Raw genomic sequence first — 24,986 nt, 5'->3', positions numbered from 1 at the left:
ATCAGGCAACTCATATGTTTTAGGTGGCCTGGTTGTCACAGCGTGCAGCTGACCTGGAGAGCAAGCTGCACAGACTTCATACGGACAAGAGCTCACTGACCAGTCAGCTAGAAGTTGCACAGAGCAAACTTGCGAGTGTGGAAAAAGACAACAGCAAGGTACAGTCACATGTTTTTGTTTTTTTTAACCTGTCCTCTACAGCAGCATGGGCAAATAATATTGTTGATTTTGACTAAGTGGCCCAAATCGGTCTTTCTTTTAAATCAGATTTTTTTCTAGCTAACTGTATACACTGCAAATAAAATGTGATCTTAATCAGACTCCAGTGTAAACACGCACATGGCCCAATGTTGCCTTAATTTTGCCCCAATGTGGCCTTAACGTCACTTGCATGCGCAGTTTTATAGTGAAAACAAAGGAAGTTGACTGGATTCCATAAATGAACAAGGAAGTCTCTACTACTACAAAATAAAATAAAAGTTGCCACCATAAATATAGACTTAAAAAAATAATTACAGTAATATAATGTATGAATATATATATATATATATACAAGTGTATATTTATATATATATATATATATATATATATATGTATATATATATATATATATATATATATATATATATATATATATATATATATATATATATGAGAGGGTGTAATAATTGGAAGAGTTGTAATATTTTTATGGCTGTTAAGTAGAGACACGGACATCAGCGTGGATCTGTGTTAGCTTTATTTTTCAACTCACATGTAAGCAAATAGGCCGCAGCGTCAATTTCGGCCCTTCAACAAACACTATTTCTTCTGAATCAAAATGTATATTCATATATTACATATAACCCATTATTTGTGCAATATTGACTAGTGGTGCCCATAAAATTTGGCCAATAAAAAATAGATTTTGCTCACCTAAACCGGATGTTTAGATGAAGTGTCCACTTCCGCTGGTGGGCTGCGTCTTTCCCCGTGCACACGAAGAACGTAGCTCGTCCAAAGCTAACAGAAAAGTCACATTTAGGTCACATTGCCGTTTAGACTGAAGTCACATTTGAAAATATCGGATTATAAACTTGATTTGGACAACCTCCTGATGCGAAAAATTCTGATTTGAAGCACTTAGGACCGTTGAGACAGGCAAAAAAAATCTGATTTGGTCTGCAGTACAAACAGGGTTTTAGATGCTTGTGTCTGATGTACAGGTATACTTTTCAATTTTCTCATTTTGCCTTATTTGTATTTAGCTTTATTCAATATTTGGATATATTTAGTATTTGGTGCAACTGGATCAGAGCAGGAGGACATATAAAGAAGAAAAAAAGAAAACTGGGTGGGATTGTGGAGCCAAAAGGGGGACAACAAAACAATATCAGAACTACATCAGCAGATACAATATATACTAATATGATGTCAGTATTAATCAAAACAGATTGGTGAAGTAGAAAGTAACAACACAGTCTTAACAATGTACATTTTTACACCACAATTGAAACAATATAAAACTTACAGAAATAACAATATTGACAATGAATAATATGTACCTCTATTATCACTATTACATATATTAATTGAATGATTGGATTATAAAGAGAAACAAAAGGAGGGGGATCACCTGTTTTTTAATGCTAAATAAATAACTGCTTTGGTTCACATCCTTACGGTATGCTGTCTTATTTGTAATACCCCATACGTCCACTAGATGGCAGCACAATATCTGTTAGTGTAATTTGGCTGCAGCAAAATACCTTATTTCCCCTTCTGTTGATTCATTTAGTAAAATGAAGACATGGAAAATGATATAAGGTAATTTAAGTGAGCAAAACGTTTTTGGGATAGTTTAACATTTTCTAAATTGAAATTCATTCATTTGGAGTGAAAAGTTTTTTTTTTTTTTTAGATGCATCGCGTTTCGGACATGTATGATCATTAAATCGATTAGTAAACGTCGATAATTGATTTACTTATTCTTAATAAAGTAATGCAGACAGTTCTTGAATTAGGCTGACTGCAGCGAGCCAACACTTATGTTCCAGTTTTGCACCCATTTCCATTAATTTAGTGGATGTGAGGATTAATTTAACTGTTTCCTTTTACAATTGCGCTGTTTTTTAAAGTTTGAAGTGATCAACGCTTTTATAGTGAAACAACATTTTTTAAAAACTGCATCAATGTACATAAATTATAGATGCATCCTAAAATCTATTTTAAATCGAATCGTCGCCCTATAATCGTAATTGAATCCTGAGGTGCCCAAAGATTCACACCTCTAATGTGCAACCTAAGTAGTAACAAATTCTAGAAATGTATTTCAACACGGAAGAAGACTTAAGGATATTACGGCATATTAAACATGATCAGTTTATTCCAGCACAGACGGTTGCAGCCTTTAAGCAGCAAATGTTGACTTGAATTAGTTTTTAATTGTGAACCGCTTGTAGGTTTGTGCGGACGTGCTGTATCAGCTCAGCACTGCTCGACTCAAAAAGGAGGAGGCTGAGCAAGAACTCCAAGACCTCCAATCCAAAATGACCAGGCAGATGGAAAAATCTACACAGGTAAAAATCTGCCATTAATTATAATGATTTTAGAGCACTTTATTACTTATTCAACATGGAATGAGACAAGGTATTTAAATGATGTTGCAAGATTTCACAGGTTTTGTATAAACTGGAACTTCCTAAATGTTCCTAACAGGTTATTTAATGTTAAGCTGCTTGTTTGCTTGCACCGCTCAGCTCGTTCTGTCTTCACGTCTCCTTCCTTCCTCTCCCCATTCGTCTCGGCGGGACAGGAAGTGGAAAAGCTGAGCTCAGAGCTGGTTGGCTGTCGGCAGCGTCTGGAGGCGGTCCAAAAGGACGGGAGCCAATGGCAGGCCGAAGCCCTGAGCCTGGCGGAACAGCTGGCAAACGCCCAGCGCCAACTGCACCTCACCAGGTAGTACCTAATCTTATTATGCATGCCAACACACTCGCAGCGCGCCCCTCTGCCCAAGCTCAGCTCAGCTTGGCTCATGCCGGTCCAGTCCAGTTCAGACCAGCACACCAACTGTACGGCACCAGGTAGCCGCTAATCCTATTAAACCAACCACACACACATAAACACACATTGGCACTGCTGTCCCTTGGTCCCGGGACCAACTGGACCCCACCAGGTCACCTATAATCCTGTTAGGCATGCCACAACATAACACACACACACACACACACACACACACGCACACACACACAGTCTAGCTGCTCTGTGGCACCAGGCTGATGCCCAGAGCCAAACTGGTACTTGAGCCTTTCTCCTGTCACTGGCGTGTACACACACACACACACACACACACACACACACACACACACACACACACACACACACACACAGAGGCAGGACAATGTGGCCATACTGCCCCCCTACCAGCGCTTTCCCTACAGGCGCTACCGGCTCCCCTCTCATGTCCATCTCATACATCCTTTCTGTCCAAGTGTTTATCCATCTTGCGTCTAAATCCTCTGCTGCGTCCCTCCTGTCATCTTCTGACCGGTGCTGACCCCACCGACCGCCCTCCCCCTGCCCACACCTACCCGTGCCAATGCACCGGTGCGCGCCGTCACCCGCGCCGCCCACAGCCGTGGTGTTTGAGATGGTCACAGATGTGGCGGCGGAGCCCCACAGTGCTTCAGGGTGTGTGTGTGTGTGTGTGTGTGTGTGTGTGTGTGTGTGTGTGTGTGTGTGTGTGTGTGTGTGTTCCTCCCTGATGCATATTTTAGTGCGTTTGTCTATCAGCTGGCCAGCGCTAACACTCTGGCTGCATGGTGAGCTGTCATGTGTGTCTGAGTGTATTTTCTAACCAGTTGTGCAGCACCATACAGAGACTGAGCTGGACAAGAGAAGTCACTGGTCTAAAGTGCTTTTATCGCTCTGCAGATGCACGATTGATGTTTGACAGCTGTTAACTTGGCTGAGGTTGCAACCATTCTAATTACATTTCTGGTTATTAGAATTGAAAAGCCACTTTTGATTTCTTTACCTTGACGAGAAGGTTATTCTATTACTGGCCAACTTGAACCTTGAGTGGCCCATCAATCCCAAATCCTGCAAAAGTTCACACTTCTTACGTTGTGAAACTGCAGGTCAAATTGTTGATGAGGTCACATTTTTGGAAAGCCAAAGACCAGGGGTCTCATTTAATAAGAGGCGTGTCCATTTCCTACTAAAATTGGTAATTGTTCGCAGGGTTTCCCACACATTCATTTACGTATTTGTGGCGGCCCGCCACAAAAGAAATACGGCCGCCACAAATAAAAAAATATATAAAATAATTTTATTTTTTTTAATTATTATTTTTTTTTTCCGGCTTTTGACTCGCTCGACCGCTCATAAAAGCAATGGGACTCTGTCTGTGAATGGAGCTTGTAGTTACATATTATATAAATATGTATATAACTATGTACATAAAGTGTTGTAATATTATTCCAACTCCGCGTTCTTCTTGGTCATCGCCGCCGCCGATTTATGTTTCAATATCAGTGTCAATTAAGACCGATCATTTTTGGACAGAAATTTGGATGATACAGTTCTCTTGCATTGGATCTCATTAGGCTTTGCAGACATACCTAATGAAATGGCCATAATTAGATTTCAAGCTGCAATAGACAACTTATTTTTTGTCCCCCATCATGCTGTTCTCTACTAGTTTGAACGTGTCCACGTTCTTGCTGTTCCAGCTCGGTGTCCCTTTCTGTCCATCTGCAGGCCTTCAGGGGTCACACGGAGCTGGATGACGAGACTGATGAGGGTCTTTGCAGGCGTGGTAGTGGTCTACTGTGTGTTTGTGGTTGTGTTGTAAAAGGATGTGTACATTACAGAGCTCCCTGTTTGACTCAACCGATCGAGGAAAAGGAACTCTTTGATCCCCCTCCGCCGCTCGCTCGCTCTCTTTCATTCTGTCCGCCTCGCGGTGCAAGTGATCACAGCTCGCCTTCAAACGGAGGACTCGTGATGTAAAGACCGCCCGTTTGATTTTCTGTCTGCTTCCACTTTCTGATTAATACCTGAAATAAATAGCATAACAGCGGCTTTGCCATTGTTTACGCTGTTGTGCACATCAGTAGTGGAACCACATGCCCATACACACGCACACACACACACATAGACATGCACATGCAATCGGGGATCCCATGGCGGCTGGTGAGCTGCACTGCTCTCCAGGATTGGATCATCAGCCAGCTGTGAGTTGGACAGCCCAGGATCTGTCCTAATCCCCGTCACTCTGTTCACACACACACACAAACACGCACGCACACACTGTGCAGCCCCAGCCCAGCAAAGGAGCTTTACCAAGTTTGTATTATTTGTTTGCTCCTTTCTTTTTCACTTTCCCCGTCTTCTGTCCTCGTCTTTTTCATCCCACCGCCGTTCTTTCTTCTCCTTCTCCTTCCCGTGATGTAATCAGGGCTCCCAGAGGCCAACCAGTGTGAAATGGGGCCCTGATCTCAAGCCAGGCAAGTGTGTGTTTGTTTGCTTGACGAGAATGTCTGCCTGATCTGTTTTTGGACAAGTCCAACGTTTGCTACGCCCCCCTACCTCCCCAAATCTCCATGAAATCAAAAATCTGTAATCATGTTGTTTGCTGAGAGATGAAATAACACCAGGAAAGTTTGCTTGAGGACACTTTGTCCCTTTTAAACATAGACAAAGAAACAGTCTTTATGTGGCGGAACAATAAATGTTTCATTAAAAGACTGTTTCTTTGTGTGATAAAGCTAACAAAATGTACTTATATTTTAAGTCAAATATTTGTGCTCAGGAAACAAATTTTTAGAAATCTTTTTTTTAAAAAGTGCTTTTTTGGCAGTTCTTTAAATACATGTAATACCCTTCCCAGGCTTGAATTGGGGTAAAGTGTTGTTTTACAGCTCCAGAAGCATAAACAGGATTAGCCCACTGTATAGAAACTAGATTTTGTCAAATTGTATAAATTTTGTAAAAAAAAAAGAAAAAAAAAATTCTCACGTGAAATACGCAATTAGAAAATAGTATATAGACTTTGCGTAGTTCCTATTTTCGTATTCATTTTTAAAATTTACCGTACCTTGTTGTCTGTGAATGTTTTTTAATTCAGGTTTTTTGTACAGTTTATTCATTTATTCAGCACACTTAAAACAACTCTAGTTAGCACTATTTTTCTAAGTGTACATGTAACACCGCAGGATAAATAAAATATTACAATAGCAATTGTATCTTTTTAAAGAAGCGCGAAAACGATCACAACATAAAATTACTAAAATAAAAAAATATATTAAATTTAGGCTGTCAAAAATAACAGGTTAAATCATGTGATTAAATACAAAATTATTGCATTAATTATGGGAATTATCTGATTTATAACACTATTTAGTTTGAAATCATTTACCTTTACCTTTATCGCGGATGGTTGCCAGAAAGGTGGCACGACCTGTTATGGCATTGATTAGGTTAATTAGGGACGGCGTGGCGCAGTGGAAGAGTGGCCGTGCGCAACCCGAGGGTCCCTGGTTCAATCCCTAGTACCAACCTCGTCACGTCCGTTGTGTCCTTGAGCAAGACACTTCACCCTTGCTCCTGAGGGGTGCTGGTTAGCGCCTTGCATGGTAGCTCCCTCCATCAGTGTGTGAATGGGTAAATGAGGATGTAGTGTCAAAGCGCTTTGAGTACCTTGAAGGTATAAAAGCGCTATACAAGTACAACCCATTTATCATTCAATGACCATAGAGCAGTGAAAAAATGTGACCAAATTAGGGTTGTCTTCATACCGTACCAGAATGTATTTTGATACTTTTTGATTATTTTTCAAAATAAAAGGGACCACAAAAATGTCATTATTGGCTTTACTTGAACAGAAATACTTATTATACATATGTTTTTTATTGCAATCAAAGAAGAATTTTGGCATTAAATAAAATAGTGAATATACTAGACCAATGTCTTCTATTAGTAAGTAAGCCAACAAATGCCCCTAGCTTGGCTAGTGACGTATGCAGTAACATATTGTATCATTTAATATTCTATTATTCTGTCAAAATTATGAAGGACAAGCAAGAGAAATTGATTATTAATCTACTGTTATTATCTGCTTACTTTCCGTTTTAACATTTTTATATCTACACCTCTGTTAAAATTTAATAATCACTTACTCTTCTGTTGTTTGATAGTTTACACACATTTTAGTATCAATCCAATACCAAGTAGTTACAGGATCATACATTGGTCATAATTAAATTTTCCTGTGTCCAGGAACTTATTTGCTGACTTTACAAACAATAACAAAAGAAGAGAGAGGCTCCAGCACATCCCGTGATAGGGACAAGCGGTAGGAAAAGGATGGATGGATGGATAGATGGACGGATGGATAGATTTTGTGATAATAAAATGTTGTGACGTAATCATTGTTATATCGACTATGTTCAGCTCTTGTACTTGGTATCGTTACAGTCGATGTCTGTGTAGCCCCGCCCACGGCAGTTGTTTATATTCAGGATTGCTAGCCTGTTGTTAGAGGTTCTCTATTGTATCCTCCTATGGTGTGTAGCGAAACATGTTTAGCTATTCCTCATCCTGCAGGGAGGATACTTGTAAGAAACAGTTTATATGTCGCCATGACGACATGGATAAGTGATTGGATTAGTGATTTACAGGTGGCTAAAACACTGCTGACAGCAGATGGATGTTAGCTGCTAGCTAGCTAACGGCTAACAAGAGCATGAGCTAAGCGCCTCTTGCAGATCGGCACTTCAGTGTTTATCGTTAGATTTTAAGCCAAAATACGTTTGTTCTACCTTTTCTATCGCCACACTGTTTCTGCGTGTAAGTATTTGCCTAACATGCGCCTCTGCTCGTTTTACAAGCAATGTCACGACGTAACGACGACGCGCCTTCATGTCCGAAGAAAAAAGTACCGGTATTTTTCAAAAGTAGTATAGTGCCGTTTTTAATTCAATAGTACCATGGTACGTTATTAGTTCCAATATATAACATACAACCCTAAAACAAATATTGGGGTCTTTTTTTTTTGTGTGTCAGGGAGACGTATTATGCAAAACCAACCTTTCTTCTCGATTGGTACCTGTTTTTGTGTATTTGGGATCTGCATAAGTCCCGAAAATCAAACCATGGAGGCATTGTGGAGATATAATATGTAATAATAATTTAGTAAAACCATCTTGCCTCCCATTTTCTCCAAACGAGCCGTTAGGAATTTCCCTCAATTTGTGAAATTTTTCCCTGTTGTGACGTCAGCACATATCTCCATATATAGTAGATATGTACCCAAAGAACTTTGCGCGAGTCCACCATTGTAGTCAGACGCTCTATCATCTTGTTGTGGGGCAGACTTGCTCGTACATGCACATGCATACTCCGAGGTTGTCATTTCTAAGACAAAGTAGTGTATAGTTCTAACTTATATCTGTCAGTAGACTCGCTATGGCAGCGCTAAAAACTACAACATGGCTGACGGGTAAAAGATGCAGTCAAAGTGGAGGCATGTAAATAAGACCGCCCACAAAACGGCGCATCCTGAAGAGACGGTCAGAAAGTGGTTTGAAGTCTGTAAAACATAATCTATGCAACATTTTGGAGATTCCTTTACATGTTTTGTATAGACCTCAAGGAAGTTTTTAAATATAGAAAAACATATATCATTTGACCCCTTTAGGTCACTTTTAATCAGTCATGCATGATGAAATCTTGATTAATGCGAATTCAAAAATCTGATTAATCTGATAAAAAAAAAGAATCATTTGACAGCACTAATAGAAAATACATTTTATTTATTAAAATAAATACCGTATTTTCTGGACTACTTTTTCCCAACTCTTTAGACCCTGTGGCTTATAAAACGATGAGGCTAATTTATTAATTTTGCTTTGCTAATTGCAACAATTATTTGTATTCAACAAATAGTTCTACCCCCGGCAGAGACTCTGAAAAGGTGAGTTATTGTTTGTGCAATGGCGCCATCTTTTGGACGAGTTCGCTCACTGCAGGGGTTGCCAATTTAAAATATATTTCTTGTTTCTGTTTTAAACCGGAATTAAAGTCGTTCATAGTGTTTCTGCTTGGAAGGTGTCTTCATCACTCCAAGCAACGTTTCTAAGTCTTACAATATAACTACTGGTAAAACCATTTTTACTTTCTAAACCGTCCCATGTGTGATGTCTGAAGGAGTGTTTTCATGCATATTTGTATGTTCTATCGTAATGTAATCAAGCTAGCGTTGTTAGCGTTAGTATTAGCAGTAGTGTCTGTGTTTTCATAAACTCACCAAAACGTCAGTGTGGAGTTACTGATTCTGTTTAGCTGATTGAAAAGCTAACTTCCGCAGCTAGGTGGTCCATGACGATGACTTCCGTTTTGTTTGATCAGCCGTTTTACTGCCGTGTGACAGGGACCGTTTGGAAACAATTACGTTGTGTAAATAAACCTTTACAAAATCTTTTCGTACCGGGGTACATATCGGCGGCTCTTGGTCCGGTGCGGTTAATATATGTAAAAATATTTATTTTAAAATTTAGTAGCGTGCGGCTTAAATACCGTTGCGTTTTACAACCCGAAATTTACGGTTGATTGATTGATTGATTGAGAAGTTTTTTGACAAGAATTTAATCCATGTAATGCTTTAAAAAGGCAAATGGATGGCACAAAAAGCCAAAAGGCTTGTTTCCTTTAAATATTCATCATATTTGATACATTCAATAATAAAATATTTACAACCTGTAACATGTATATAAAAAATATGTAAAAAATTGCTAAATTATGTTCAAACCATGTCTGGACTGCAGGCGGGCCAGGAAAGTACCCGCACTCTTTTACTCCGAAGCCACGCTGTTGTAACACGTGACTTGGCATTGTTTTGCTGAAATAAGCAGTAACGTTGCTTGGATGACAACATATGTTGCTCCAAAACCTGTATGGACCATTCAGCATTAATGGTGCCTTCACAGATGTGTAAGTTACCTATGGCTTGGGCACTAATACACCCCCATACCATTACAGATGCTGGCTTTTAAACTTTGCGCCTTTAACAATCCGGATGGTTATTTTCCTCGTGTCCGGAGGACACCACGTCCGCGGTTTCCAAATATAATTTGAAATGTGGACTCGTCACACCACAGAACACTTTTCCACTTTGCATCAGTCCACCTTAGATGAGCTCAGGCCCAGCCAAGCCGGCGGCGTTCCTCGGTGTTGTTGATAAATGGCATTTGCTTTGTATAGTACAGTTTTAACTTTCATTTACATATGTAGCGAACAACTGTATTTAGTGACAGTGGTTTTCTGAAGTGTTCTTGAGCCCATGTGGTGATATCCTTTACACACTGTCGGTTTTATGCAGTACCACCTGAGGGCTCAAAGGTCCGCAATATCATCGCTTACATGCAGTGATTTCTCCAGATTCTCTGAACCTTTTGATGATTTTACAAACCGTAGATGGTAAAATCCCTAAATTCCTTGCAATAGCTCGTTGAGAAATGTTATGTTGCTTACAAATTGTTGACACTCGCCCCATCCTTGTTTGTGAATTATTTACCATTTTATTAAAGCTGCTTTTATACCCAATCATGGCAAACACCTGTTCCCAATTAGCCTGCACACCTGTGGGATGTTCCAAATAAGTGTTTGATGAGCATTCCTCAACTTTATCAGTATTTATTGCCACCTTTCCCAACGTCTTTATCACGTGTTGCTGGCATCAAATTCTAAAGTTAATGATTATTTGCACAACATTTTTTTTTTAATCAGTTTGAACATCAAATATGTTGTCTAGCATATTCAACTGAATATGGGTTGAAAAGGATTTGCAAATCATTGTATTCCGTTTATATTTACATCTAACACAATTTCCCAACTCATATGGAAACGGGGTTTGTACATATACACAGTACATATGTCAGGTAATTTGAAAAACAATATATACAAAAAAATGGGGGGGGGGTATATGACATGTATGTACATGACTATGCACATGTTGACTCCAAGGGTGTGCAAAACAGAATGGGAATATATATATAAATATATATATATATATATATATATATATACACTATAACCACATACATTTGTTTGATGCTTCGAAGAGTTGCTGGGGATCAATTTTGGTTCAGATCAGGTAGAGGTTGAGCTGAGCCATGATTTTACGGCAGTTTTAAAATTTAGTAGGGAAGTTTGAATTTTAAGGTCTGTTTGTAGTGCATTCCACAGTGTGGTGGCAAATTACAAAATAGTAGAATTCATTTTTTCCCATGAGAGTCTTGAATTTTGGGACGGACGAGGTCTGAGGAACTCCCTCTCGTGTAGTACCTGTGAGCATCACTTACTCTGGTGAAATAGTTCGACAGGTACTTGGGGACTGTTTCTCTGAGTATTTTGAATACCAGGCACATTTAAATTTGGAGTACCCTTTCCTCAACTCTTAAGCCATCCCAACTTGATAAAGTGGGCTTGAGTTAGATGAGTCCTGTATGGGAGGTTGAGCAGGAGTCTCATCAGCTTGTTTTGGGAAGTTTGCAGTTTTTTTTAGTGGCTTGGGTATACTGGTGAACCATGAGGTGCAGGCGTAGTCAAACTGACACTGTATGAGGGCAGCGGCAAAGGTCCTAAGTGTATCCCTGTTGATAAATGCAGAAATCCTGCCCAAAGATCTAGCTTTATTATTGATCTTGGCGATTGCTTTTAATGCCATTTTTTTCACCCGAGAGATTGTTGTCCAATATACAACCTAGGTAAAATACCTTGTCTTTTCTGGTGATTATGGTATCACCTGCTTTATTGGTAAAGCCCGGGGATTTACCTAGGTTGTCCTTGGATCCAAATAGGATGGACTCTGTTTTACCCAGGTGCAGTGACAGTTTATTATCGGAAAGCCGGACACAGAGATTACTTAGTTTGGTGCTGAGTGCACATTCAACCTTCAATTTGTCCCTTTCCGAGGCCAGAATCGCAGAATCGTCTGCGAACAGGAACAAATTGCTGTTACATGCTGATTCAATCAAGAATAACAATGGGCCCAGAATGCTCCCTTGTGGAAAACCACAGCTCTCCTTGAGGGGAGAGGACAGTGATCCGTTCACCACGCCCACTTGTTCTCTATCCTCAAGCTAAGATTTCATCCAGTTTGTGGTTGCGCTGTCAAAACCGATTGCCATCAACTTGTTTAACAGTATCGAGTGGTTAACTGTGTCGAATGCCTTTTGAAGGTCCAGGATAACCATTCCACAGTACTTTCCCATGTCTATCTCTTGGTAAATTACTAAGATACCCTGCCCTACCAGGGGTGGCCCGAAATGAATTTGAGCAGTTAGTGCTGCCCTTGTAACAATAAATAATAATTGAATATACTGTGAATGTATAAGGATTCACTTTTCGATTTTGCATAATATAAAAAAAATGCAGCTCAGCCAGCAGAAGTTTACTGTAAAATTAGATTTATTTGTTACAGCACATATAACTGTAAATTGAAAAACGATACTACTGTTTTTCCGGTAAAATTTTGGCAGGATTTTTTTTTTTTGCCTTAAAATCTGCAGTCGTTGTTTTTAAGGTAAATTACTGCTAAAATAGAAAAACGGTAGCACAGTTTTATTTTTTTTCACACTGAAGACTTACTGATTATGCTTTACAGCCAATCATGGATGGTTGAAAAATATATAAAGAGAATTCACATGTTTTGAGACGTTGGGCTCAAAGAAGACGGCAGGCTGACAAGTGTGTGTATGCGAGTGTGTGTGAATGTGTCGACAAAAGTTTCCCTCCAACTCCATTAAACACGTTCTGCTGCTGCTGCTCCTCCGCCCTTGAGTGCTGCATTGCATCGGCCCGGCTGCGAGGTTTGGGTGGGCGGAGAAAAGAGCGGAGCGGGTATGTGAAAGAGGGCGGAGAAGTGTAAATGAGGAAGGTGAGGCAGCAGATGCCACGTCCCCGCCAGAGGCTCGCTCGGAGCGGTGAGTGAAATCTGGGCCCCGACAAAATGTCTGCAAAGCAAACTCAGCGGGAGGCTCTTGTCCAATCACTGCCCGGAATAATAGGGCCGAGGAGGGGAGGCCAGGGCCCACATTGAACCTCAGAGCTCTTGCAGCGAGTGTACTCAAAGTGTTGTCGCTCCAACCTGATAGGACCCAACTACGATTCCCCTCAGGATATATTGTGCAGTGTTGTCTCTGTGTGTGTAGGACTGCAATCTACTGGGGCCTGAAATATATATTTATCATTTATTTGTCAGTTTGAATACAGATGTAAATAAGAATACATAATAATAGGTTGTAGCAGTTTTGTGTGTACAACAATGTGTGTGTGTTCGCATGCCTCTGTGTGAATGTTAAGTGTTGATACCTTTGGGCGACACCTGTGTCTGTAGTTTGATGTGTGTGTCTCTGTGTGACAGCAGCCGACCCGTGCCAGGTATAGGGTGGTGTGTGCGTGTGCGTGTGTGCGTGTGTGTGTGCGTGCGTGCGTGCGCTCGTCTGGTCGGCAGCCATGTTGTTGGGTAGCAGATGGCACCGCGGTTGGCAGGGGAGGGGCTGCTTAGCACAACTAATCAGACAGTTACGGATAGGGCAGCTGGGAGGGCTGACGGCCAGCCCTGTGTGAGTGTGTGTGTGTGCGCGTGCGCACCATGATGTTGACAGTGGTGGGCCCGTTGGCCTTGTGAAGACACCTTGCCGCGCTGCTCTCGCCTCCTCGCTGTCGGGAGTGCTCTCGCATCTTCACCTCCTTCTTCCTGTTGCCTGTCTTATTGTCCTAAACTGTATAAGCACGTTGGATGATTGTTGCGTGGTAGGTGAAGAAAATACACATTGGAAGTAACCGTGAAGTAAGATCACTGAACAAATGAAAGGTCACCAAGCGTCCTGGAACAGATTTTTTTTCCAATGCCAGTCTGTTACTTCAAAGTTCTCATGTCATATTGTTTTTTGATAACCACATAGTCACAATAGTCACAACATCAGCATAGCTACAGTGCATCTGGAAAGTATTCACAGGGCTTCACTTTTTCCATGTTCTGTTGTTACAGCCTCATTCCTAAATGCAAGAAATATTTTTTTTGTCCTCACAATTCAACAGACTTATGACTATGTGAAAAGGTGTGTTTTCTTTTTTGAAAATGTATTAAAATCACATGTACAAACCCTGTTTCCATATGAGTTGGGAAATTGTGTTAGATGTAAATATAAACGGAATACAATGATTTGCAAATCCTTTTCAACCCATATTCAGTTGAATAGGCTACAAAGACAACATATTTGTTGTTTAAACTGATAAACATTTTTTTTGTGTGCAAATAATCATTAACTTTAGAATTTGATGCCAGCAACACGTGACAAAGAAGTTGGGAATGGTGGCAATAAATACTGATAAAGTTGAGGAATTCTCGTCCAACAATTATTTGGAACATCCCACAGGTGTGCAGGCTAATTGGTAACAGGTCGGTGCCATAATTGTGTATAAAAACAGCTTCTCAAAAAATGCTCAGTCTTTCACAAGAAAGGATGGGGCGAGGTACACCCCTTTGTCCACAACTGCGTGAGCAAATAGTCAAAACAGTTTAAGAACAATGTTTTTTTTAAAGTGCAATTGCAAGAAATCTAGGGATTTCAACATCTACGGTCCATAATATCATAAAAAGGTTCAGAGAATCTGGAGAAATCCCTCCAAGTAAGCGGCATAGCCGGAAACCAACATTGAATGACCGTGACCTTCGATCCCTCAGACGTCACTGTATCAAAAACCGACATCAATCTCTATAGGATATCACCACATGGCCTCAGGAATACTTTAGAAAACCACTGTCACTAAATACAGTTGGTCGCTACATCTGTAAGTGCAAGTTAAAGCTCTACTATGCAAAGGGAAAGCCATTTATCAACAACATCCAGAAAAGCATCCGGCTTCTCTGGGCCCGAGATCATCTAAGATGGACTGATGCAAAGGGGAAAAGTGTTCTGTGGTCTGACAAGTCCACATTTCAAATTGTTTTTGGAAATATTCGACATCGTGTTTTCCGGACCAAAGGGGAAGCGAACCATCCAGATTGTTATCGACGCAAATTTCAAAACCCAGCATCTGTGATCGTATGGGGGTGCATTAGTGCCCAAGGCATGGGTAACTTACACATCTGTGAAGGCACCATTAATGCTGAAAGGTACATATAAGTTTTGGAACAACATATGTTGCCATCTAAGCTCCGTCATTTTCATGGACACCCCTGCTTATTTCAGCAAGAAAATGCCAAGCCACATTCAGCATGTGTTACAACAGCGTGGCTTCGTAAAAAAAAGAGTGCGGGTACTTTCCTGGCCCGCCTGCAGTCCAGACCTGTCTCCCATCAAAAATGTGTGCCGCATTATGAAGCGTAAAATACGACAGCGCAGACCCCAGACTGTTGAATGACTGAAGCTCTACATAAAACAAGAATGGGAAATAATTCCACTTTCAAAGCTTCAACAATTAGTTTCCTCAGTTCCCAAATGTTCATTGAGTGTTGTTAAAAGAAAAGGTGATGTAACAGTGGTGAACATGCCCTTTCCCAACTACTTTGGCACGTGTTGCAGCCATGAAATTTTAAGTTAATTATTATTTGCAAAAAATAAAAAATAAAGTTTATGAGTTTGAACATCAAATATCTTGTCTTTGTAGTGCATTCAATTGAATATGGGTTGAAAAGGATTTGCAAATCATTGTATTCCGTTTATATTTACATCTAACACAATTTCCCAACTCATACGGAAATGGGGTTTGTATATAAGTATTCACAGCCTTCGCTCAATACTTTGTTAATGCACCTTTGGTAGCAATTACAGCCTTAAGTGTTTCTGCATACAATGCCACAATTTCCTAATACCTATCTTTGGGCAGTTTCACCCAATTCTCTTTGCAGCACATCTCAAGATCTATCAGGTTGGATGGGAAGCGTTGTTTTTTATCCAGGATGTTTCTGTACATTGCTGCATTCATCTTTCCCTCTCTCTTGTCTAGTCTCTCAGTTCCTGCCACTGAAAAGCATCCCCACAACATGTTGCTACCACCATGATTCAATATAGAGATGGTATCGGCCCGGTGATGAGCGGGGCCTGGTTTGCTCACGCCAAAGAGTTAAAGGCCCTACTGAAATGTGATTTTCTTATTCAAACGGGGATAGCAGGTCCATTCTATGTGTCATACTTGATAATTTCGCGATATTGCCATATTTTTGCTGAAAGGATTTAGTAGAGAACATCCACGATAAAGTTCGCAACTGGAGAAAAGCCTTGCCTTTACCGGAAGTCGCAGACGATGACGTCACATGTTGATGGCTCCTCACATATTCACATTGATTTTAATGGGAGCCTCCAACAAAAAGAGCTATTCGGACCGAGAAAACGACAATTTCCCTATTAATTTGAGCGAGGATGAAAGATATGTGTTTGAGGATATTGATAGCGACAGACTAGAAAAAAAAAAACGCGATTGCATTGAGACGGATTCATATGTTTTTAGAGACATTTACTAGGATAATTCTGTGAAATCCCTTATATTTCTATTGTGTTGCTATTGTTTTAGTGAGTTTAACAGTACCTGATAGTCGGAAGTGTACGTCCACGGCCGGGTGTTGATGCGCAGTGTCTCAGGGAAGTCGACGGCAGCTATGGGCGGCACAAGCTCAGCTGATATCCGGTAAGAAGCGACATTTTAACCACAATTTTCTCACCGAAACCTGCTGGTTGACATTCGGTTGGGATCCATGTTCGCTGTGATCCATAGTAAAGTTTCACCTCCGTGAATTTTATACAAGTAATCACCGTGTGTTTGTGTGGCTAAAGGCTAAAGCTTCCCAACTCCGTCTTTCTACTTTGAATTCTCCAATATTAATTGAACAAATTGCAAAAGATTCAGCAACACAGATCTCCAAAATACTGTGTAATTATGCCGTTAAAGCAGACGACTTTTAGCTGTGTGTGTGCGGGAAATTTAAAATTGCAACTTAGTAAACTAAAAAGGCCGTATTGGCATGTGTTGCAATGTTAATATTTCATCATTGATATATAAACTATCAGACTTAGATGGGTAGTAGTGGGTTTCAGTAGGCCTTTAAATCTTTGTCCCATCAGACCAGAGAATTTTGTCTTTCATTGTCTGAGAGTCTTTCAGGTGCATTTAAGTCTGGCCACTATACCATACAGTTATGATTGGTGGATTGCCGCAGACATTTTTGTCCTTCTGGATGGTTCTCTCTCCACAGAGGAATGCTTTACCTCTGACATTGGGTTCTTGGTCACCTCCCTGACTAGACTAAGATCAATGCAGCAATGTACAGAGACATCCTGGATGAAAACCAAGGCTTGCCATCCAACCTGATGGAATTTGAGAGGTGCTGCAAAGACGTATGGGCAAAACTACTCAAAGTTAGGTATGCCAAGTAGAGATGTCCGATAATGGCTTTTTTTCTGATATTCCGATTATGTCCAACTCTTAATTACCGATTCCGATATCAACCGATACCGATATATACAGTCGTGCAATTAACACATCATTATGCCTAATTTTGTTGTGATGCCCAGAAAGAAACAATCCTTTTGTGTGAATGAGTATGAATGAGTGTAAATGGTGACAGAGAGCAGCCTTGGCAGAGTCCAACCCTCACTGGAAACGTGTCCGACTTACTGCCGGCAATGTGGACCAAGCTCTGACACTGATCGTACAGGGAGCGGACCGCCACAATCAGACAGTCCGATACCCCATACTCTCTGAGCACTCCCCACAGGACTTCCCGAGAGACATGGTTGAATGCCTTCTCCAAGTCCACAAAGCACATGTAGCCTGGTTGGGCGAACTCCCATGCACCCTCAAGGACCCCGCCGAGAGTATAGAGCTGGTCCACAGTTCCCCGACCAGGACGAAAACCACACTGTTCCTCCTGAATCCGAGGTTCGACTATCCGGTGTAGCCTCCTCTCCGGTACACCTGAATAAACCTGACCGGGAAAGGCTGAGGAGTGTGATCCCACGATAGAACACACCCTCCGGTCCCCCTTCTTAAAGAGAGGAACCACTACCCCGGTCTGCCAATCCAAATGTACCACCCCCGATGTCCACGCGATGCTGCAGAGTCTTGTCAACCAAGACATCCCCATAGCATCCAGGGCCTTAATGAACTCCGGGCAGAACTCATCCACCCCTGGGGCCTTTCTACCGAGGAGCTTTTTAACTACCTCAGCAGCTTCAGCCCCAGAAATAGGAGAGCTCACCACAGATTCCCCAGGCACTGCTTCCTCATAGGAAGACGTGTTGGTGGGATTGAGGAGGTCTAAGAAGTATTCCCTCCACCGATCCACAACATCCGCAGTGGAGGTCAGCACAACACAATGTTGACAGTGCACTGCTTCCCCTTCCTGAGGCGGCAGATAGTGGTCCAGAATCGCTTCGAAGCCGTCCGCAAGTCGTTTTCCATGGCTTCCCCAAACTCCTCCCATGTGCAAGTTTTTGCCTCCGCGACGGCTGAAGCTGTATACCGCTTGGCCTGTGTGTACCTGTCTGCTGCCTCCGGAGTCCTATGAGCCAGAAGAAACCAATAGGACTCCTTCTTCAACTTGGCGGAATCCCTCACCGCCGGTTCCACCAACGGGTTCTAGGATTACCGCCACGACAGGCACCAACTACCTTGCGGCCACATCTCCAATCAGCCGCCTCGACAATAGAGGTGCGGAACATGGTCCACTCGGACTCAATGTCCAGCACCTCCCTCGTGACATGTTCAAAGTTCTTCCGGAGGTGGGAATTGAAACTCTCTCTGACGGGAGATTCTGCCAGACGTTCCCAGCAGACCCTCACAATGCGTTTGGGCCTGCCAGGTCTGTCCAGCATCCTCCACCACCATCGCAGCCAACTCACCGCCCCTCTTTTTACCCGAGTGTCCAAAACATGAGGCCGCAAATCCGATGACACAACTACAAAGTCGATCATGGAACTGCGGCCTAGGGTGTCCTGGTGCCAAGTGCACATATAGACACCCTTATGTTTGAACATGGTGTTTGTTATGGACAATCTGTGATGAGCACTAAAGTCCAATAACAAAAGACCACTCAGGTTCAGATCAGGGCGGCCATTCTTCCCAATCACGCCTCCCTAGGTTTCACTGTCGTTGCCAACATGAGCGTTGAAGTCCCCCAGTAGGACAAGGGAATCACCCGGGGGAGCATTTTCCAGTACTCCCTCGAGTGCATCCAAAAGGGTGGGTACTCTGAACTGCTGTTTGGTGCGTAAGCATTAACAACAGTCAGGACCTGTGCCCCCACCCGAAGGCGGAGGGAGGCTACCCTCTTGTCCACTGGGTTGAACTCAAACGTGCAGCCTTTGAACCGGGGGGGGGCAACAAGAATTGCTACCCCAGCTCGTCGCCTCTCACTGCGTGCAACGCCAGTGTGGAAGAGAGTCCAGCCGCTCTCAAGAGAACTGGTTGCAGAGCCCTTGCTGTGAGTTGAGGTGAGTCCGACTATATCGAGCCGGAACTTCTGTACTTCGCGCTGTAGCACAGGCTCCTTCCCCCCACAGCGAGGTGACGTTCCACGTCCCAAGAGCTAGCTTATGACCGCCAAGTGGCCTGCCTTCGGCTGCCGCCCAGCTCACATTGCACCCGACCTCTATGGCCCTTCCCATGAGTGGTGAGCCCATTGGAGGGGCAACCCACGTTGCCTCTTCCGGCTGTGCCAGGCCGGGCACCATGGGAACAGCCCCGGCCACCAGGCCCTCGCCATCGTGCCCCAACTCCGGGCTTGCCTCAAGAGGGGGGCCCTGGTGACCTGCGTGAGGGCGAGGGAATTCTGCTTCTTTGTTGTTGCATTCCCATAGAAGTCTTTGAGCTGCTCTTTGTCTGATCCCTCACCTAGGACCTGTTTGTCTTGGGAGACCCTACCAGGGGGCATGAAAGCCCCCGGACACCGTAGCTCCTAGGATCATTGGGACACACAAACTCCTCTACCACGGTAAGGTGGCAGCTCAGGGAGGACTTGATTTAATAAAAAAAATTAAAGAATCATACCGATAATTTCCGATATTACATTTTAAAGCATTTATCGGCCGATTATAAAAAGACTTGAGGCTGTAATCGCTGGCAAAGGTGCATCAACAACATTTTGAGCAAATGCTGTGATTACTTATGTACATGGGAATTTTTAAATGTTTTTATTTGTATTAAATTTGCCAAATTAAAAAAAAAAAAAATTCACATTGTCATTATGGGGTGTTGTCTGTAGAATTTTGGGAACAAAAAGGAATCTATTCCATTTTGGAATAAGGCTGTGACATAACATGTGGAAGAAGTTGAAGCGCTGTAAATACTTTTGGGATGCACTGTAAGTGAGCTGAAACTGCTAACTTACGCTCATAATTTATTGCAACATCGTCCTAGCTGAAGAAATACAAAATGATGAAACTTACAGCTCTTAGTGCTTAGTGTTTTGAGACGTGTAGGCAAGCCTGGCTTTTATACAACACTGGCCTCCAGGAAGTGGTGGGCTTATACATGGGGAGGTTCATCTAGGTCAGGGGTCTGCAACCCAAATGTTGAAAGAGCCCTATTGGACCATAAATACAAAAATAAATCCGTCTGGAGCCGCCAAAAATTAAAAGCCATATTACATACAGATAGTGTGTCATGAGATATCAAATGAATTATGAGGACTTAAAATGAAACTAAATGAGCTCAAATATACCTACAAATGAGGCATAATGATGCAATATGTACTACAGCTAGCCTAGATAGCATGTTAGCATCGATTAGCTTGCAGTCATGCAGTGACCAAATATGTCTGATTAGCACTCCACACAAGTCAATAACATCAACAAAACTCACCTTTGTGCATTCATGCACAACGTTGAAAGTTTGGTGGACAACATGAGACAGAAAAAGATGTGGCATAAAACTAGTCTTAGAAAGTTGGAGAAAGTTATACATGTAAACAAACTACGGTGAGTTCCAGGACCGCTAAAATGAGTAGGACAAAACGGCGCTCGCCAAATACAGTAAAGCATGTTTAATATAAACAGTGTGCTTTATAACAATTAGGGACGTTTGTGCCATGTTTGTCCTCCTACAGAAACCATATTAAAACAAAAAATATATATTTTCCCTTTCATCTTTTTCCATTGTTCATATAATTTTGAAAAAGCTCCAGAGAGCCACTAGGGCGGCGCTAAAGGGCTGCATGCAGCTTCAGAGCCGTGGGTTGCCGACCCCCGATCTAGGTATGTAGATAGCTGGTACTTTATTTATTCCTTAAGGAGAGTTCCTTCAGGAAAATTTACATTTTCAGCACAATCCCATTCAAGATCAGACAAACATTACAGGGAGACAGAACAGGATTCCTGACGGGTCTGCCGACTTCCGGCGCCCCTTACAAAAAAGGTGAGATACTGGTAAACAAGAGCTACAACTGTTCTCAGAGCAGCCAAGTGTGCCCCAGGACACTGCCCTACATAGATGCACTTCTGCTGCTCTGCCCAAAAGGGCCGACAACAAACTGGCCCTCCATCCGTCCGTCCACCACCTTGTCTTGCCTCTCGTAGTGTGCGTGACCGAGAAGTTTGATTTGAGGATTTTCTGCTGTTAGTCGTGGTTGGTCTGTTACCTCGTGTGTCTGGTGTCGGAAGCCTCTGGACTGAGTGGAACCCCAATAGGTAGAAAGACTGGAATGAGGTCAGGGCTGTTGCTGATGGCGATAATCTGCTCGGAGAATTTACTTTCAAACTTGGCGTCATCATCACGTTGAAAATTGTTGAAAGTCATGTGAAATTGGATTTCATCTGTCAAGTTTTATTAAGTTGCCGATCGATCAGCCACCAATCTGTATCGGACAATTTTCGTGAAAAAATATGTGATCTGCGATCATAAATGCCGATCCTTGCTGGCTGACGAACGGTTAATTATGTTTCTCCATACACAGTGTGAAGCGCTCCCCTAAACTAATATCAATCACTTGCATTACGGCAAATTAACTACACAGGGTTTAAAAGCATTACAAGTCATTAAATGGATTTTGTGAAATTTAAGGCCTAAAGTAGCATTAAAAAAACTTTAAGTATGCTGTCCAGAGGCAATCAAATAATTGTACAATTGCAATTGGCAACAAAAATGACAACAAGCCACTTAACCCAGTTTTTCCCAATTGGGGGAAAAAACTGCAATTCAAGATGTTTCATATTTACTGAAGTGCAATTATTGAGAGTTCATTTTATTTCATTTTCTTTACCCATTTAGGATAAGTAAGTTATTGACCTTCCAATTACAAATGGTTAAAATGACTAAAGTAATGAAAAATATGTGTATTGCGTTTAAAATGTTTACTTGCATTGTTATTATAACTTATGATTACATGTACATATACATATGTGTTTTTACGTATATATATATATATTTATATATATATATATTTATATATATATATTATTTGTATTAGGGCTGCAACTAACGATTAATTTGTTAATCGATTAATCTATCGGTTATTACTTCGATTAATAATTGGATAAAAGAGACAAACTAAATTTCTATCCTTTCCAATACTTTATTTTAAAAAATCAGCATTCTGGCACCATGTCCTTACGTTTTTTCCAAATTGGTAAATGTGGGTTTTCTCTCTCAAAACGGAGTCAAATGTTATTATCAGCCCCGCGTTGCAACAAAGCCATAACGTTAGCGTTACTCATAAAAAAGCTGAACTTATGAATATCTGTTGCGACACAAAACACAAAAAAAATGAAGCCGCTGCACTCTCCAAAAAGTTCCTAACACTCTGAAAGTTAATACACAACAGTTGCTGCTGCGCTTCCATAAAAAAAATCTCCTCGTTAACAAAAGATTAAAAACACACAAAGTCGGACACAACGGATCAATATACTGGGACTATGGACTTAAAAAAGTTACGTACCGTGAGTTCTTCCCTTCATACATGGCTCCTCTTCAGGTGCTGCCGAAGCAATGTTGTCGTTCTGTGCCACGCGATGTCCATGCTGCACGTTTTGCAGGAAATGTCTTATTTGAAGTCTTTAAAGTAAAGTGTTCCGACACTTTTGACGACTTAGGTCGTACACTTTTCTCCATTGAAGCAATAACCTCGAGCTTTTTCTCCGCTGAACTATCCGTACTGTTTCCCTGTGCCGTTTTCCGAATGTTTCCAGCAAAGGTGACGGCGTGGTCACGTGGGCTGCACATGACACATCATTGGTTGGCTTCCTGCCACCACATGAGACGTAGCCTCAGCGCCGCCCTGGCGCTGTTTTACACTGTTTTTGTACTTATTTTGAGTATTGTTTTTCAGCTGTTTGTAAATGTTGCAGTTTATAAATAAAGGTTTAGGGGGAAAAAAAAAATATTAAAAAAAAAGCCTCCACATTGCATACATCCAACAAATCGATGACTAAATTAATCGCCAACTATTTTTATAATTGTTTTTAATCGATTTAATCGATTAGTTGTTGCAGCCCTAATATATATATATATATATATATATATATATATGTATACAGTATATATGTGTGTATATATAGTATATATATGTGTATATATGTATGTATATATATGTGTTTGTGTGTATCTGTATGTATGTGTGAGTATATAACATTTTTTGTTAAAAGAATGGTGTTATTTTTTTCCTCTATGCGCTTCTTGCAGTTTTCCCAATCTTTGTAATGTGCCTAGGGAGTCACGGACCACATATGGCCCCTGTAGCACACTTTGGTTACTCCAGCTGTAGAAGCTAACTGTTAATTGCCAATATAGTTTTAGTACTGTAGTTTATTTGTTCATCCTATGTCACATGGTTGTCTTATGACAGCGCCGGAAGTAATAAAATCAGCTGTTCACCTGGCAGATTTTTTTCTGTGTGATTAAAAAAGGTGAAGGACGGGGAAGTCCTTCTTTATCTGCCACCTTATTTTATCATATAAAACTGCCTTTGCACATGTCACTGTTTACTTTAGTATGTATAAATCAACACAATATCTGTACTTTAGAGCAATGCTAACAGACTCTGGTATTTGGCGTTAGCTTCCCGTCGCAGTTGAGCGATAATTGTCGTGGTTTAGGGAAGAGAAGCTTGATATTGGATGCTAGAAAATGGCTGATTTGTTGCAACAGTCAGCCTTAATGCATTGTTGTAGCTCGATGATTTTTGTATACGTCATTCCATGTGCGTTTGCGAGACGAGCGGGTGAATTGTGCCGCCATGCTCTGGGTGTGTGTGGCTGTTGTGACACCGCAGAATGAGATGCTATAGTGAGAGAGGCAGAGACGTGCTGGCGTGTTGAGTTAAAATGCATGGTTGTTTGCAAGTCTGTTGGTCACTCTTCCGGTGGGAGTGTCAATGATGGAAAATTAATACATATTTATACATAATATTTTTGCGATCAACTCGTAGTGTCCTAAAAATCAACTGGTCTATTGCGATTGACGGGTTGGCGACCCATGATCTAATTTTGTATGTACAGACAATTGTAAGTCTTTTATTATATATTTCACAGCCTTTGTTCAATACTTTGTTTATGCACCTTTAGCAGCAATTACATCCTCAAGTATTTTTGAATACCATGACAGGAGCCTTGCACACCTATCTTTGGGCACATTTGCCTAGTCCTCTTTGCAGCACCTTTAAAGCTCCATCAGGTTGGTGCATAAAAAATTTTCAGACCTCTCCAGAGATGTTCAATGGGATTCGAGTCAGGGCTATGGCTGGGCCACTCAAGGACATTTACAGAGTTGTCCTGAAGCCATTCCTTTAGGGTCGTTGTCCTGCGGAAAGATAAACTGTTTCCCCAGTCTGTGTTCAAGTACGCTCTGGAACAGGTTTTCGCCCAAGATGTCTCTGCAAATTGCTGCATTCATCTTTCCCTCCATCCCAGGGATCGGAAACCTTTTAGCTGAGAGAGCCATGTAAGCCAAATATTTTAAAATGTATTTCCGTGAGAGCCATATCATATATTTTTTTAACACTGAATACA

The 24,986-nt window shown here is 41.5% G+C and overlaps 1 protein-coding gene across 1 annotated transcript in view; it reads left to right on the top strand.

The window, feature by feature from the left end:
• Positions 1-24,986, top strand: part of sdccag8 (SHH signaling and ciliogenesis regulator sdccag8) — a 94,775-nt gene that overhangs the window by 18,716 nt on the left and 51,073 nt on the right. The window contains exons 11-13 of the mRNA XM_061911161.1: positions 24-158; positions 2,442-2,558; positions 2,795-2,937. Coding sequence (XP_061767145.1) covers positions 24-158; positions 2,442-2,558; positions 2,795-2,937 — 395 coding nt within the window. The remainder of the gene's footprint in view (positions 1-23; positions 159-2,441; positions 2,559-2,794; positions 2,938-24,986) is intronic.

The sequence above is a fragment of the Nerophis ophidion genome, linkage group LG09, assembly GCF_033978795.1.
Source record: "Nerophis ophidion isolate RoL-2023_Sa linkage group LG09, RoL_Noph_v1.0, whole genome shotgun sequence".
Lineage (NCBI taxonomy): Eukaryota > Metazoa > Chordata > Actinopteri > Syngnathiformes > Syngnathidae > Nerophis > Nerophis ophidion.
This window is presented reverse-complemented; position numbering and strand designations above follow the sequence as displayed.